Source organism: Apis mellifera, linkage group LG7 (genome assembly GCF_003254395.2).
Source record: "Apis mellifera strain DH4 linkage group LG7, Amel_HAv3.1, whole genome shotgun sequence".
NCBI lineage: Eukaryota > Metazoa > Arthropoda > Insecta > Hymenoptera > Apidae > Apis > Apis mellifera.
Genome location: NC_037644.1, coordinates 10999708 through 11014963, shown reverse-complemented (window position 1 = coordinate 11014963; position 15256 = coordinate 10999708). Strand labels below are relative to the sequence as shown.

Sequence of the window (15256 nt, the reverse complement as noted above, 5' to 3'; positions counted from 1 at the left end):
CAACAAATATAATTAAAAATCTATTTTTTTAAATTGTTAAAAGTATTGAACTTACACAATTTAACTTATATTTATAAAATTTAATTTAATGTATGTGTATATATGTATATATATATATATATATATATATATATATATATATATATACATATATATATATATATATACATACATATAATATATTAATAACAATATTATTGAAAATACATATCTTTTGGAAATAATGTGCACTATTGTTTTTTTTTACAATGATTATAAAAATTGTATGTTTTTAGACAAAAAATAAATACTTTATAATATATAATATATACTAAAAATTTATATTTTAAAAACAAAATATTAATTAATAATATCAATATAAAATAAAATTGATGTATTGCATATTATATATAATTAATATCTATTTTTAATTTTTAATAAAAATAATAATGTATCAATATAAGCAAATATAATATATATATATTCTTATACATTTATATAATATTATTTATATTTTTTATAAAGTATTTTGTTAGTACAATATTGTACAAAATATTTATTTTCAATAAAATAATGATTTTTATTTTTTTTATAATTAGTATATTTGTTTTAATCAAAAATTAATTATTATATAATTTTTATAATATATTTTTATATAACATTTTTATAAATAAATATTGTATTTTATAGAAATAATATTATTATAAATGAAATATGAAATGAATTTGATTTTCTAAATTACCCATATTGTTTTTGACTATTAAGTTTTCAATTTTTTTATATTTTTATTTTTATATAAGATTAAAATTGAAACTTAAATAAATATAAAATGGATAAATTGATAAATTAATTGATAAGATTTTAAATTAAAATATATTAAATAAAATTAATAAGAAATGATTATATTTATGAAAATATAAATTCTAATGAAGATTTTAAATTTTGTCTTTAATGCTTTTAATGATATTTTAAAATGAGTATAAGGCGACAATATCGCAGTAAATTGTCTTGCGTGCTATAACAATCTAACCTTAGTAAAAATGTAATGATTTATAAATTTTATGTTATATAAAAATTTATATTGTTTTTATATGCAAATTAGTAAAATAATAAGGAATATTAGATTTATAGTTATATATTTTATAACAATGTGGTATCATTCGAAATTATTTTGTAATAAATTTATAACTAAATGGGATAATTTTGTTTTTTATAATTGTAATAAAAAAATTAGACATAGTAGTTCAAAATCTACTATAGAAACAAATGAAGATGTTAATCTTCCTAAAGAAACAAAAGTTGTTATATGTGGAGGTGGTGTTATGGGTGGTGCAGTTGCTTATCATCTTTCACTTATGGGATTAGGATCTCAAACTGTTATAATAGAAAGTGGCAGGTAAATTTTATAATATGTTTTAATTTAAAATATTTAAAATATTTTATATTTTATGAAAATTTATTTTTATATATTATTGAATTTAGATTAGGAGGTGGAACAACATGGCATACTTCAGGATTAGTAGGAGCATTTAAACCAAGTTTAGCACAAGTTAAACTTGCCCAAGATAGTATAGCATTATATAAAGAATTAGAAGAGAAAGGTTTATCAACAGGATGGAAACAATGTGGTAGTCTTTCTTTAGCACGTACGAGAGATCGTATGACTGTATTCAAACGAATGAAAGCACAATCTATGTGAGTAATTAATAATTATATAGATAATTATAATAAATTAATATTATATAAATATTTTTAGATCCTACAATATTGAATGTAATTTAATTACACCAAAAGAAATACAAGAAATATGTCCATTATTACGAATAGATGATTTAATTGGTGGATTATGGATTTCAGGAGATGGTGTAGGAGATCCATATAAAATTTGTTTAACACTAATAGAAGAGGCAAGAAAAAAAGGTATTTGCACTTTACTTTTATATTATGATTAAATTACAAGATATATTTAATTTCTTTTTAGGTGTTAAAATATTTGAAAATTGTAAAGTTACTAAAATTGTTACACAAAATAATAGAATTAAAGCTGTAAAAACAAATCATGGTACTATTGAATGTGAACATTTTGTTAATTGTGCTGGATTTTGGGCACGTAATGTAGGCAAATTGAGTGAACCATATGTGAAGGTTAAGTTAAATACTTTTTCTATTATAAATAATAAGGAAAAAAATATAATTATTAAATAATTTAAATTCTATATATTTTCTTTAGGTACCTCTTCATCCTGTAGAACATTATTATTTGCATACAAAACCAATTAATGATTTAGATCCTATGACACCTGTTATAAGAGATTTAGATGGATATATTTATTTTCGTGAAAATAATGGAAGTTTATTAGCTGGTGGTTTTGAACCTGTTGCAAAACCAGCATTTGAAGATGGAACAATACCTGGTTAGTTACAAATTTTTATTTATTATTCATTTTATATAAATTTAAAAATATAAAATAAATTTCAATTTAGAAAGTACAGAAGAAAGATTTTTACCAGAAGATTGGGATCATTTTCATATTTTACTTGAACAAATGCTTTATAGAATTCCAAGTTTAGGAAATGCAATTTTAGAAAAATTATGTAATGGTCCTGAAGCATTTTCTCCAGATTGCAAATGGATAGTTGGAGAAGCACCAGAAATACGCAATTATTATATTGCTGCTGGTATGAAAACAGTAAGTGAAAATAAATTAAAGTTTATTCATAAATAAATAATATAAAATTTTCTTAGGTGGGTATATCAGCAGCTGGTGGAGTTGGTCGAGCGACTGCAGAATTAATAGTTAATGGTTCAACATCTTTAGATGTATATGAACTAGATGTATCACGCTTTTTAGGACTTCATAACAATCGTAAATTTTTACGTGATCGAGTAAAAGAAGTTCCTGGAATGCATTATGCTTTACAATATCCACATCATGAATTTAAAACTGGTAGAAATTTAAGAATGTCTCCAATTTATCCAAAACTTCGAGAAGCAGGAGCTATATTTGGCCAAGTAATGGGATACGAACGACCATCTTGGTTTCAGTTAAATGATGATAATGGTAAGTTTTATAAAAAAAACTATAATTTATGAATATAATATTATTTATTAATATATTTGTATTATAAAAAAAGGAACTGGATTTTATTATATAGATTGCTTTGCTACACAGATTTAGAGACAATTGATGGATTTCAAAGATGTAAAGTAGCATATACAAATACATTTAGTAAACCTCCATGGTTTGACTCAGTTTCAAATGAATATGCCGCATGTCGTGAATTCATTGGATTAAGTGATTATTCTTCTTTTACTAAAATTGATTTATGGGTATGATTCATTATTATAAATAGATATAAATATATTATATTATAAATATATAAAAAATATATCTATATTATAAATACTATATAATATATTAATATATATACTAATATATCTATATTATAAATTTTAATTAGATATATAATAATAATTTTTTAATTCATATGTTGTTTTAGTCAAATGGAGTGGAAGTAGTAAATTTTTTACAATACTTATGTTCAAATGATGTAGATGTTCCAATAGGAAGTATTATTCATACAGGAGTACAAAATTATCATGGAGGCTATGAAAATGATTGCAGTTTAGCACGAATTGCTTTCAATCAGTAAGTTATGCAAATAAATCATATATATATATATATATATATATATATATATATATATATATATATATATTGATATAAAACATAGTTATATAATTTATTTTATTGTTATATATAATTATATAATTATTTTTTTTATATTTAAGTTACATGATGATTGCACCTACCATTCAACAAACTCGATGTAAATATTGGATTAATCGTCATTTACCTGTAGATGGTTCTGTAGCAGTATCTGATGTAACATCAGCATATACAGCAATTTGTATTATGGGTCCTGCTACTAGACAATTATTATCAGAATTAACAGATACTGATCTAAATCCAAAAAATTTCCCATTTTTTACATTTAAGGTGTTATTATTTAATTTTATAATAATTTTAATAATAATTTATATTTAATTTTATTTAATGTATTATATATATTTTTTAAAAGGAATTAGATGTTGGTTTTGCTAATGGAATACGTACAATGAACTTAACTCATACTGGAGAACTCGGTTATGTCTTATATATTCCAAATGAAGTAAATATCATGTTTTAAGAAATCTCTTTTTTAAATTGTGATTTTTTATTTTATTTAATATTATAATATTCATATATCATGTATTTGTAGTTTGCATTACATGTTTATACAAGATTAGTAGATGCTGGCGCGAAATATGGGATAAAACATGCTGGTTATTATGCAACTCGAGCTTTACGAGTTGAAAAATTTTATGCATTTTGGGGTCAAGATTTAGATACTTTTACTACTCCTTTAGAATGTGGACGAACTTGGAGAGTAAAACTTGATGTAGGTATTTTTACAATTTATATAATTTATAAATAAATTTATAAATTTTTGTATTGAAACATTATTTCAAAGCTATATGTTTAATAGAAAGGAATAAATTTTATTGGAAGAGATGCTCTTTTAAAACAACGCGAAGAAGGTGTAAAACGAAAATATGTACAGTTATTATTAAATGATCATGATCCTGAATTAGATACATGGTGTTGGGGTAATGAACCTATTTTTAGAAATGGAAAATATTGTGGAATGACAACTACTACAGGTTATGGATTTACATTTAAAAAACAGGTATAAATTTAATTTTATTATATACATTTTAGATATTAGATTATATATTATATTAGATTCATGATTAATTAATAAATTTATATATTAGTAAATATTTCATATATTATTTTCGTAAATTTTGAGAAATTGCAAAATATAAACATTTTTTTTATGTAAAAATAAGTAATAAATTTATATTTAGGTTTGCCTTGGATTTGTTCAAAACTTTGATTCACAAGGACACTCACAAGAGGTGACGAATGAATATATATTATCAGGAGATTATGAAGTAAATGTAGCAGGAATAAAATTTCCTGCAAAATGTCATTTACACAGTCCAAATTTACCAACCAAATTCCCAGATAAAGAAAGGGATTCTTATCATGCAACACGTGATCAACAAGTTATCTAACTTTGACAATATAAATTTTGAATTATGTATAAATGATGTATATAAAGTTTAATAAATTATTTAATAAGTGACAATTATAAATCACTACTTAACATTTCGAGCAAAGGATCACATAAACCACATTTTAATTAATCAGCTTTATCTTTTTTTATAGCTACAATTCTTAAAAAATTACATCAATGTATACTAGTAATTATGTACTATATTACAGATTTCCAAATGCACCATACATTCTGCAAGTACTCCCTAAATGACTTACATAGCACAACATATTAATTTTGGTGACTCAATATACCACTTATTCATAATATATTTATATTCAATTTAACCTACAAAATTCACTATTACTTCTTGAACACCCTTGTTGTCTTAACTTCTTCATTATGATACGCATTATACTGACATTTGTGCTATAATATTACAATGTCATGGTAACACACTGTTTCAAGTACACTGTTCGAAAGACACGTTTTGTGAGGTTGAATGTTCGTTGCTTTCTGATCGATGCAACAATATTTTTATTAAAATATTAACATAGTAGTCTCGCTTATTCTAGTTCAATTGATACACTTAATATACGATTATTCAATATCTATCCACCAAAAATTAAGCCCAAAGTATAGTACATCTATTCGTACATTAACAACTTTTTACACGCGATTCTTATTATTTATGTTCTTTTTTTTTTTACTGTACACAAATCGACAATGAAAAATAAAGCGTTCTATCACTCTGGAATCTCCGGTTCTGGAGTGGGCTGTACTTGTTTTTGAACCATACACGATCGAGCTATCGACTCGAATAATCTGAAAGAAAAGTTAAAAAATAAATAATATATTAAAAATTAATAATTATATATATTATAATTTATATATATAATTAATTGTAATTACTTACTTTTCGATTTCTGGTGCACAGTGAACAAATTCATGTGTCCAGAATTTATATGTTGGATTTTTAATAAGTTCAACAAAAGTAATGAGAAGACCCCATGGATGAGGTCTATTTACAATAAGTCTCTCAAGAAGAACTCTCGTAATTTGTTCTTGTATCGCTTCTGTATTAGCTTCAGCAAACAAGTATAAAAGAGTGCAACTGAAGTAATGCGTGTGACTGTTAGGATATCGCAATTGATTTGCAATTGCATTTACGAATAAATAACGACCTTCTGTATCGAGATCGACTGCTAAGTTTTGAAATATATCCATATGTGCAGAATGTGCAATAGTAGACATATTAGGAGTATGTCCTTTGCTGCGAATAAAAGCTATAGCTTGTGTTCCAACATAAAGTACTAGAGCATTCATTAACTGAATATTATAGCGAACACCAGCTTCTTGAGATACTTGTAGATTACTGCGCAATTCAGAAAGAAAAGTAACTGGAGCTCGCGCTTTTAAATACGAATCAAGTTCTTTTTTGAAACTTAATGGTTGTATCATAGACGCAAAATTGGTTAATACTCGAGGAGCATGAGCTATCTCTTGTAGCATATCAACTTTTAAGTTTGGTGTAAATGGATCAGGTAATCGCATATTTCTTGGATATGCACTTAAAATAAGATTTTTCATTTGTATGCAATTAGGTGGAATTACATCACAAAATCCATAATGATAATCACAAAGAAATTCAGGAAAATCGTGTAATAAGACTAATAGTACTCTAAGAGTTCCTTTGTATAATAAAGTAACAGGTTTTGCAAGTTCAGCATTTCGAAGGTATGGTGCAAGATACTTAAATAGATCAATTAAAAGTTGCGCATACATGCCCCAACATTTTTGTTGCGGTGTAATCGCAAGCATACGCCCAATAAAAACTCTGTGTGAAACTAATTCTAGCCAAGCATAACAAAATCCCGAAGCTTTGGCTGGTCTAAGTATATGTAGCGTATGGCAAAAAGCAGTTAATACTTGATAATTTACTGCTTCTAATACAGGTTCAGGAGCACAAAGCTCCAGGAAAAGCATAATGAAAATTCTATGATAGGGCAATTGATGAAAATCGGTTCCTCGTATTTCATGATCCTGTAGTAATACACCAGCCACAATTCCCAAAACCTTGTTTAGTAAATTAATTTTTGTGTGAGTATTTGTACTATCACCAGAATGTTTTACCAAAAGCGCAACTAAACGAACAAATGCATCCAACGAATGGAAACATTTTGCACGAACAACTGATGGTGCAGCATTTGTCTCGGCTAAAGCACGATAACACAGATCAACGCACATTTGAGTGCTTAATTTAAAGAATCTTGTTATGAGATCATCAGTTTTAAGAATTCCATGAATGTTCATTTGATGAACAAACATTCCAAAAGCTTTTGTAGGATCACGAGCGTGTGTTGGGTTATGATGCATTGAAACCCATTCGCGTAATAAATATTCTGTTTTCTCCATTAATCCAGGTGGATCATCGAAATCACGAGCCTGTAAAAAACAAACAACATAAATTGTAAATATAAACGTATGTTCTTGATACCTTAAAATTGGCAGAATTTACTTACTCTCACCTGTAGAATTCCAGAATGAATATGTGCTGTAGGACCAGCAGGGGCTCTATCTGCTAATACTGCTGGATCATGATTAGCACGCAATGATTCCATTAAACTTGTCAGTCTAAATAGTAAAATCCTAAGAAGAATATAAATTTTATTTTATTTCATATTAATTACTTTATTAAATAATTTTATTATATTAATAATAGTTACCCTTCAGGTGGTGCTCTATGATGAGCTATTCTTGCAAGTATCTCAATTGTATTACATAAATCAGATTCAGTAACATGTGTAGTTTGTCTTTCATCAATTAAATAAAGTTGCATCAATTGCATTGCAAATGCTGTTGCCATAGCATTTCCAGAATCTATAGCTTGAGCCAAAGCTAAATCATATTGTGGAAGACTAATTAAATGAGATCTAAAAATACAAATATTATTTATTTGATCATAATCAAATAATTTTAATAATTCAATAATATTCTATGAAAAATAAAATACCTAATAAGATAATCGACAGCTTCAAAATTGTATCGAAACTCTTCTCTGCATTCTGTTAAACATCGAGTAACATGTTTATTTGTCCATTGCATACCATAAGCACGTGGATCTTGAAGACATTTTAAAATGCGTAAATGAAGTTCTCTATATCGTAATATAATTTCTGAATCTATTACACCACTGGAAATGGTAGGACCATCTAATAATCCTTCTACAGCCTAAAATTAGAAATGCATAAATTTTATAATTTATATAATCGATATAATTTTATTTTAACATACCTTTTTAAGTAATGCCATAGCAGCACCTGCATCTCTTGACCTCCGTGTTAGGATAATCGATTCTAAGAGACTATGAAGGGCAGCATGTTGTGGAGGAGGTGCAGCTGGACCCATTGCAGCGAGCAGTACTTCAACTTCAGTTGCAAGTTTTTCTAACATGGCTCCAACTTCATCATTACTCACTGCTGCTGCATATGCAGCAACCTGTTGCGCTGTTGCTACTGCAACGGCTGGATTAGCAGCAAATGCAGTTACAGCAGGCTCCTTCAAAAAATAATTTTTAAATAATATAATTTTATTAAAACCATATAATATAAAAACTATACATACTGTAACAGGTTTTGGCATTAGTAAAGCTTGTGTATCTCGTTCAGATAATGGTAAAAATCCTGGAATATTTCTCGCAAATTCTTCATAAACAGCCATTTGTTGAGGAGTTACTCCGCCAACTTTTAATCTTATTTGTTCAGGCATTCTTTCAGCCTGATATTTAGCTAATGGATCGCAATATCTTCTTCCTTCTTGCCGTGCAATTTTTCGTAATTCAATTTCGTTTAATAAACGTTTGTCCATTTCTGGAATTGCTTTTTCAATAGCTGTTTTTTGTACAAATGCACAAGCAAGTTCCATATTGTCAGCAGCTACTACATTAGCTGCTTGTTCTGCAAGTTCTTTTTGTTGTGGAGTTGTGCCCATCATTGCAGTTAAAAAAGCTTGTTTCAGATTTGTACTAATTGACGCCAAAACTTGATCACGGCAAGTAATCATTGCCATTCCAGCAGTTAAATTACGAACCATATGTCTTGCTGCTGTTCTCATACGAACTTCTTCTGGATCTAATGCAAAATCTTTTCTCACAATCTGTTCACTAGTAGTTAGAGCTATTTTGATTGATCTATCCACTACAGGATGAATCCATTCTTGAATTGCTCTTTCAACAGCTGGACGAACAAACTGTTTTAAATGTGGATGTGTTTGGAATAATGGCAAATTGTTATTAATGGTGATATGCTGAGAAATATTGGCAATGCCCGTTACAGATATATCCATATAATTAAAACGCGGTTCTGGTGGACCAGTAGGTAAAGATGGTGTTGTATTTGCTGGAGCTGTTTGTGGAACAATAGTCCCAGTTGTAGTAGGTCCAACTAATTCTTCAATAGGACCTTGAGATTGTTGTTGATTGTTGTTTGATTCAGATTTTTTATTAGGATGTGATAATTGATATTCTAAATTTCGCAATTTTTCTGGATCTTTTAAATAAAGTGCAGGTTTTAATTCACCAACATCAATACTTAAATTTTTACATAACACTTCGATTTCAAATTTTAAATTAAGTTTTAAATCAGGTTCTTGATGCAATTCTGCTAAAACATTCATAATTGCCATTGTCCAAGGATTAGGCGGACGAAAAACACGACTTTTTGCACAACTTTCTAGTACTTTAGCAACAAAGGGAACAACATAAAGAAGTTCTTGTTGACCTTTATGATATGCTTCAACAAGTAAACTCTTTAAATCTATATCAATATGTAAAATGGGTTTATTTCTGCCAAGGGTTAACATTCCCAACCAATGACCTAAATTTTTTAAAAGTGAACGATCAGAAAAATTTGCTATTCCTTTATCACTTCGCAATAAAACTTTTATGTTTCTAAATGTTTCTCTAGTAACCATTTTATACACTTCTGGCGATTTCAAACAATCTAAAAAATTTGAATATAAAGCATGGAAATTTAATTCTATGCTTGCACGTTTCATTACTAAATACTGAGCCATCCAAGGCCAATATTCTTCTGTGACAATTTCCCGAATTTCATCACATTTTTGTTGTAAATTGAGTTGACTAAGATTATTAAAAATAAATGCTGTTTTATCTTGTAAAGCTTCTGGTGGTGTCGTAATCTTTTCTTCTTTATCTGTTGCTACTAATAATGTATCAATATTTGTTGCATTAGCAATGGAAGGCTAAAATTAAATAAAGAAATTATAAATAATAATAAAAATGCACATATGATTGTTAAAATTATATTTTTACTTACTCTAGCTGAGAGAGAAGTGGTTGGAGTTGTAGACGATTTCGCTTGAGTAGTACTTGTTGTTATTGTTGTTGTCGTAATAGTTTTATATGGCGTAGTAACTGGTGCCAACATAGCTGCTAAAGTTTTTGGGAGAACTGGACCTTGAGGTCTCGTGGGAGGCTCCTGCCCCTGTAATCCATATTCTATATACTCAATTAAATGTGGTGGGAACTCACTGAAATGTTGAATTGCCCTGACATGCTCACAGTATGTTTGGTAGTCTTTTAAACGGCTCTTGAAACGATCCAGAGCTGTTATGCCAAAGTAATACATCTTGCTGCCTTCTGGTTTCCTAAGTGCATCCAATACAAATCTCAAAGCTAATCCAAGTGTCATATAGCTATTAATCAACCCTCTTTCGATAATTCCTCCAAACAGTTGTGCCGTAATTTGTAATTCTTTATCTGGGTATTGAGGAAAAAATCGGTATTCCTCAAATAAGTTTCTTAACATACAATTGAATACTTCTCTCTCTCTTTTACTACCAGAATCTTGAAATTTTTTTAACATATCAAGAACTTCATCAATTGATAAAGTAGGATGTGGTGGATGATTGTATATACGCTGAAAGTAACTATTTGCTTCATCTTCAATTTCTTTGGAAACATTTTGTGCCATATCAGGAAATAAGTTTGATGTTTCAGGTATTCTTGCTTTTTCAATGCCTGTTGGTGGTCCAAGTCGTCCTAATCCTCCAATTGTTGTACTACCAGGTAAGACAGATGGTCCTTGTGTACCAACTGGTCCTGAATGTAATTGTGAAGATAATGGTAACATCGGAAATGGACTTGGGGAAGGTCCCATGAGACGGGAAGGAGAACCAGGTGCTGATACTAAAGGTCCAAGAGCACCTGGTAAATTAAATGCAGAACTACTTGGTGGACCAAGACTGGAACTCAAACCCATAGATGCAAGACTTGAACTTAAATTTCCAAGTGGATCCACTTGTTTTGAAGAAAACAACTACAAAATTATATAAGATATATTTAAAAATAAAAATAAATGCAAAAAATTATATTAATTTCAATACCTGTCCTCCCAAAGTTGCTGGATTAAAAGGTTCCAATCCACGATGTCGTAAAACTCCTGGTGGAGGAGGTCTACTCATTGTACTTTTACTCAACATTAGACTACAATTTTGTACCATTGTCATTATTGCCTCTGAACATTCTTGAGATACACTACTGCAAAATAAAGTAATAATAAAGAAATATTATTTATATTAAAAATATTCATAATATAATCAATGGAACATACCCAGCACACACTTGCAAGCAAGCAAGCATTGTTGTTAATGTTTCTTGAGGAAGTTGACTTGCTTTTGGTACAGTAAGATCTTCTTTTATACCAGGTCCCATTACTTGAGGACAACGTCTTTGTAAAAATTTTACACACGCAGTAACAAATACTTCTCCTTGTTCTCTAATTTTATCTGTCAACCATTTTTCTAATTTTAAATATTCTCTTCTTGAAGCTAAACAAGCTAAGTCAATAACAAATGGATATGATTGAGCAGTCAATAAATGAGTTAATGCTTTAAGATCTTGAGCAACATCAAGAATACGAGATAATCTTGTTTGATCATGATCTCCACGTATATACCATTCCGCCATAGCATGCATAATAATAGATTTTATTTTAACTGTATTTCCATGCCACGCGTGATGTAGAATAACAGCTGAGTTTGGATGATTTCCCAGAAAAATAGGCATCAATGTACTAAGTAATTCTTGTCTGAGTAAAGTAATAGGAGCATTAATCTGTAATAATGCCAATACAAGAACATCAGGGCAGTGTTGAATGGGCCACTTAAATATTTCTTGAACTGGTCCATATAATCCTCTTTCTGCCATATGCAAGAGTAATTCAACTACATTTAAAGATCTCCAAGTTTGTGCTTCTTTACTATCACTTTCTGGCGCTGCTTTTAATACATCAACAGTTACAGAATGATATGGATAATCAGCAAAGCAAAATATATCAGGACACTTTAAAATTTGTTGTACTAGAGAAAACTGTCCTTCTACATTGTCCCAATGACGATAAAAAAGTTCTACAGGAAACATATCTGGAGGATATCCTTGATGTTGCAGGCCCAACCTTAATCCTGTGATTAATAAATTTAATCCTTGTCTATCTTTAATAATGAATTCTGCATGATCTAATTTAACTATTACTTCATTCCAGGATAATGTTGATTGCTGCAATTAATAATAAAATTAAATTAAAATTTAATAGATAAAAATTATTGGATATTAATGCTTACAATTTCTTTTAATGCTTGAACAAAAACTTCAATATTCCATGTAGAAGGAGCAGAACTATCATTTGATTTCTCCTTATTTGCATCTTGTGTAGCTCCAGAATTACTCCAAAATGATTGTAATCCTCCAGCATCATCAAGATTATTACAGCTACGTGCCATATGAGCTAAAACTCTAGCTGCACATGCTGGAGAAATTTCTCGAGCTCCTAAGCCAGCTAAAGCTGAACGACATTCTTCAACACTACTAGTAAATCCATATCCTAATTCCATAATCAATTCTACTAGAGAATTCCCATCCTAAAATGCATATATAATAATAGATTTTTTAATTTATGATATAATAATTTCATATAGTAATTATTATCAATTATATTACCATTTGGTTAACAGCCATGTTTAGTTCGATTTTAGTTTGCGGAGTTTCCCCGTTATCTGGGTACAAGAGTGGTGCTAGCACCACTGGTACCAGTTCACGGGGAAAATCGCGCCTTAAATTCTTGAGAAATTTTTCTTTTGCTTCAGATAAAAGGCCAAATTGATTGGCTGAATGAAAAGCCTGAGATAATATAAGATGAAGAACTTCAGGCAATGAATCGTGCAATCCTTCTTCGTGATGTCTATTGCTTGTCTCAGAATTAATGTAATTTTTTATCAATTCAGGCAGCTGTTTTTGTATGTGTTCTAAAGCTAATGTACGAATTTCAGTATTCTCAGAATGCAGCAATGCAATTGCAAATGCAACTTCTTGTACTAGAGTTAAGCCAAGTACCTTTTTTAAACGTAAAAAAAACTTTGGTGATGGATTCAAAGTCTGAAAAATAAAATTAAAATTAATAAAAATTATTTAAAAATTTAATAAAAGTTTAAAAAAATGATATAATATATAGAAATATTTAATATATATATCTATCTATACATATATATATACATATTACTTTTGATATAATCTTAACCTACATAAAAAATAAAATAAACCTTTTGTTGATGAAATGGATGATCTATAGCAAAGCACAGATTAGAAATAAAAGAAGGTTTGCTAAGAAGATTAGTACACTCTTGTTTTAGAAGTTGCACTTGAAAATAATCTTTTGCACTTGATTCTGGAGGTTCTCCTGTTGAAAAGTCGATGCACGAGAGTAAAGAGCGCAGCAAATGTCTGTCTGCCTCCAAACCCTTCCACTGCACCAGCTATAATATAATAAAAAAATTTTAAAATAGAGAAACGATATATCAAATATCTACATAAAAATAAACATATTAAACATGACTTCTATGACATTATTATTATATGTTCAGTAAAAAAATAAAACATGAAAGATTATTACAAACTTTGAACAAAATAAATATTTCAAAGCTTTTATTTTTATTAAATATATTGAAAAATGTATTTGTTAAATTAAATTTTTATTCTTAATAATTTTTCAATAAGGAGAGTTGAAAAATATACAGAGTTTCATCGTTCGAAATAATACGTTGGAACACATACAAATTACGGAAAGAGGCTAAGTTCAAGATGTATTTCATGCCGCGTGAATATTCAATTGCCAATAATTATAAAATAAATCTATTAATCTATATGTAAATCCATATTTATTATTTTTAACAAAATATTCTATTTTAATAACTAAAATTAGATAAAATCTATAATAATATTCACAAAGCATATTGCGCTGTTTCGAGGACGGCGTGTGATGAATAGAAGGTGGAAGGGGTGGACATAAGAGATGCAGTAGTACAACAGGTTTTTTTTCTACTTACAACTGATATTTCTTGGCAGCTGTCCCGAAAATTTTTCTTATTTAAATTCGCAACCAAATAACTGATTTGTGACAAAGTAAAAGACAACGAGTCCAGGTTCATAGTTCCATGAATACGACCTCGAAAGCTTCAAACGTGTTTGAAGCTTTCTTCGGTATCCACGAATTGCCTCCCCGGATTCTCTCCTCGTTAAAAGCATGAAAACTACATTGGCACAGTCCTGCGACCAACATCGGGATTAATATTTTGAAATACAATTTCAAACCAACGTCATGGCGAGCACAACAAGATAATACTGAAAACGTAACACTACTTCAAGATCACACCATACAACCAGTCACACTCTACTGGTCTCTTTTTCCATCTACTTCGGTAGACTTCTACCTCTACAAGACAACCGGTTGAATATTTCTTTAAATCATCACTAGAGAGCGTTAACATTCAAACCAAAATTATTATTGCATTTTTATATTTTATATTATTAATTTTTACATAGTTATAAAGTATATCTATATATATTTAATTAAATATAGAATATGTGAAACCAATGTTTTTATTTTATAATTATATCGATTAAAAAACAACTAAATTTGTTTAAGTCTTTGATTAAATGATTGTGACAAGATGATCAACTTTAATATGATTATTATTTCACTAGTAAATAAATATATTTATTAAAATATTTTCCAAAATAAAAATAAAATTATGAATTTCTGTTTGAAAATTAAATTGAATTGTGTTCGAAAATTAACATTAAGTAATAATAGTCATCTTA

The 15256-nt window shown here is 28.5% G+C and overlaps 2 protein-coding genes across 4 annotated transcripts; one reads left to right on the top strand and one right to left on the bottom strand.

Annotated features, from left to right (window-relative positions):
• The first annotated feature begins 955 nt into the window (after positions 1–955).
• On the top strand, positions 956–5193 carry LOC412372 (pyruvate dehydrogenase phosphatase regulatory subunit, mitochondrial). The gene is made up of 14 exons (XM_026441725.1): positions 956–1375; positions 1462–1674; positions 1736–1899; positions 1961–2124; positions 2210–2393; positions 2464–2669; positions 2726–3041; positions 3153–3310; positions 3481–3629; positions 3773–3980; positions 4063–4152; positions 4243–4422; positions 4510–4710; positions 4892–5193. The coding sequence occupies exons 1-14, from the start codon at positions 1041–1043 to the stop codon at positions 5099–5101; spliced, it is 2778 nt and encodes a 925-aa protein (XP_026297510.1). The 5' UTR covers positions 956–1040; the 3' UTR covers positions 5102–5193.
• A 200-nt stretch (positions 5194–5393) lies between these two features.
• Positions 5394–14895, bottom strand: LOC412371 (CCR4-NOT transcription complex subunit 1). Of its 3 annotated transcripts, none has more exons than XM_016913067.2 (14): positions 14482–14895; positions 13681–13911; positions 13100–13534; positions 12724–13020; positions 11715–12658; positions 11488–11641; positions 10419–11420; positions 8707–10344; positions 8377–8640; positions 8096–8313; positions 7809–8015; positions 7605–7731; positions 5999–7527; positions 5394–5907 (listed from the first exon to the last, which is right to left on the bottom strand). In XM_016913067.2, the coding sequence occupies exons 1-14, from the start codon at positions 14581–14583 to the stop codon at positions 5829–5831; spliced, it is 7227 nt and encodes a 2408-aa protein (XP_016768556.2). In that variant the 5' UTR covers positions 14584–14895; the 3' UTR covers positions 5394–5828. The 3 variants fall into 3 exon arrangements, with proteins under 3 accessions (XP_016768556.2, XP_016768557.2, XP_006565557.2); XM_016913068.2 differs by having other exon boundaries at positions 7611–7731; positions 14482–14894; XM_006565494.3 differs by having other exon boundaries at positions 13699–13911; positions 14482–14894.
• Between the last annotated feature and the right edge of the window lie 361 nt (positions 14896–15256).

Bases quoted from the DNA above. Each gene is read 5' to 3' on its own strand.
- LOC412372 (XM_026441725.1), top strand. From the start codon at position 1,041: ATGTTATATAAAAATTTATATTGTTTTTATATGCAAATTAGTAAAATA. The intron at 1,675-1,735 runs GTGAGTAATTAA...AAATATTTTTAG, and splicing joins CGAATGAAAGCACAATCTAT to ATCCTACAATATTGAATGTA. The intron at 3,042-3,152 runs GTAAGTTTTATA...TTTGCTACACAG, and splicing joins TCAGTTAAATGATGATAATG to ATTTAGAGACAATTGATGGA.
- LOC412371 (XM_016913067.2), bottom strand. From the start codon at position 14,583: ATGAACCTGGACTCGTTGTCTTTTACTTTGTCACAAATCAGTTATTTG. The intron at 11,421-11,487 runs GTATTGAAATTA...ATAATTTTGTAG, and splicing joins CAGCAACTTTGGGAGGACAG to TTGTTTTCTTCAAAACAAGT. The intron at 5,908-5,998 runs GTAAGTAATTAC...CTTTTCTTTCAG, and splicing joins TGTGCACCAGAAATCGAAAA to ATTATTCGAGTCGATAGCTC.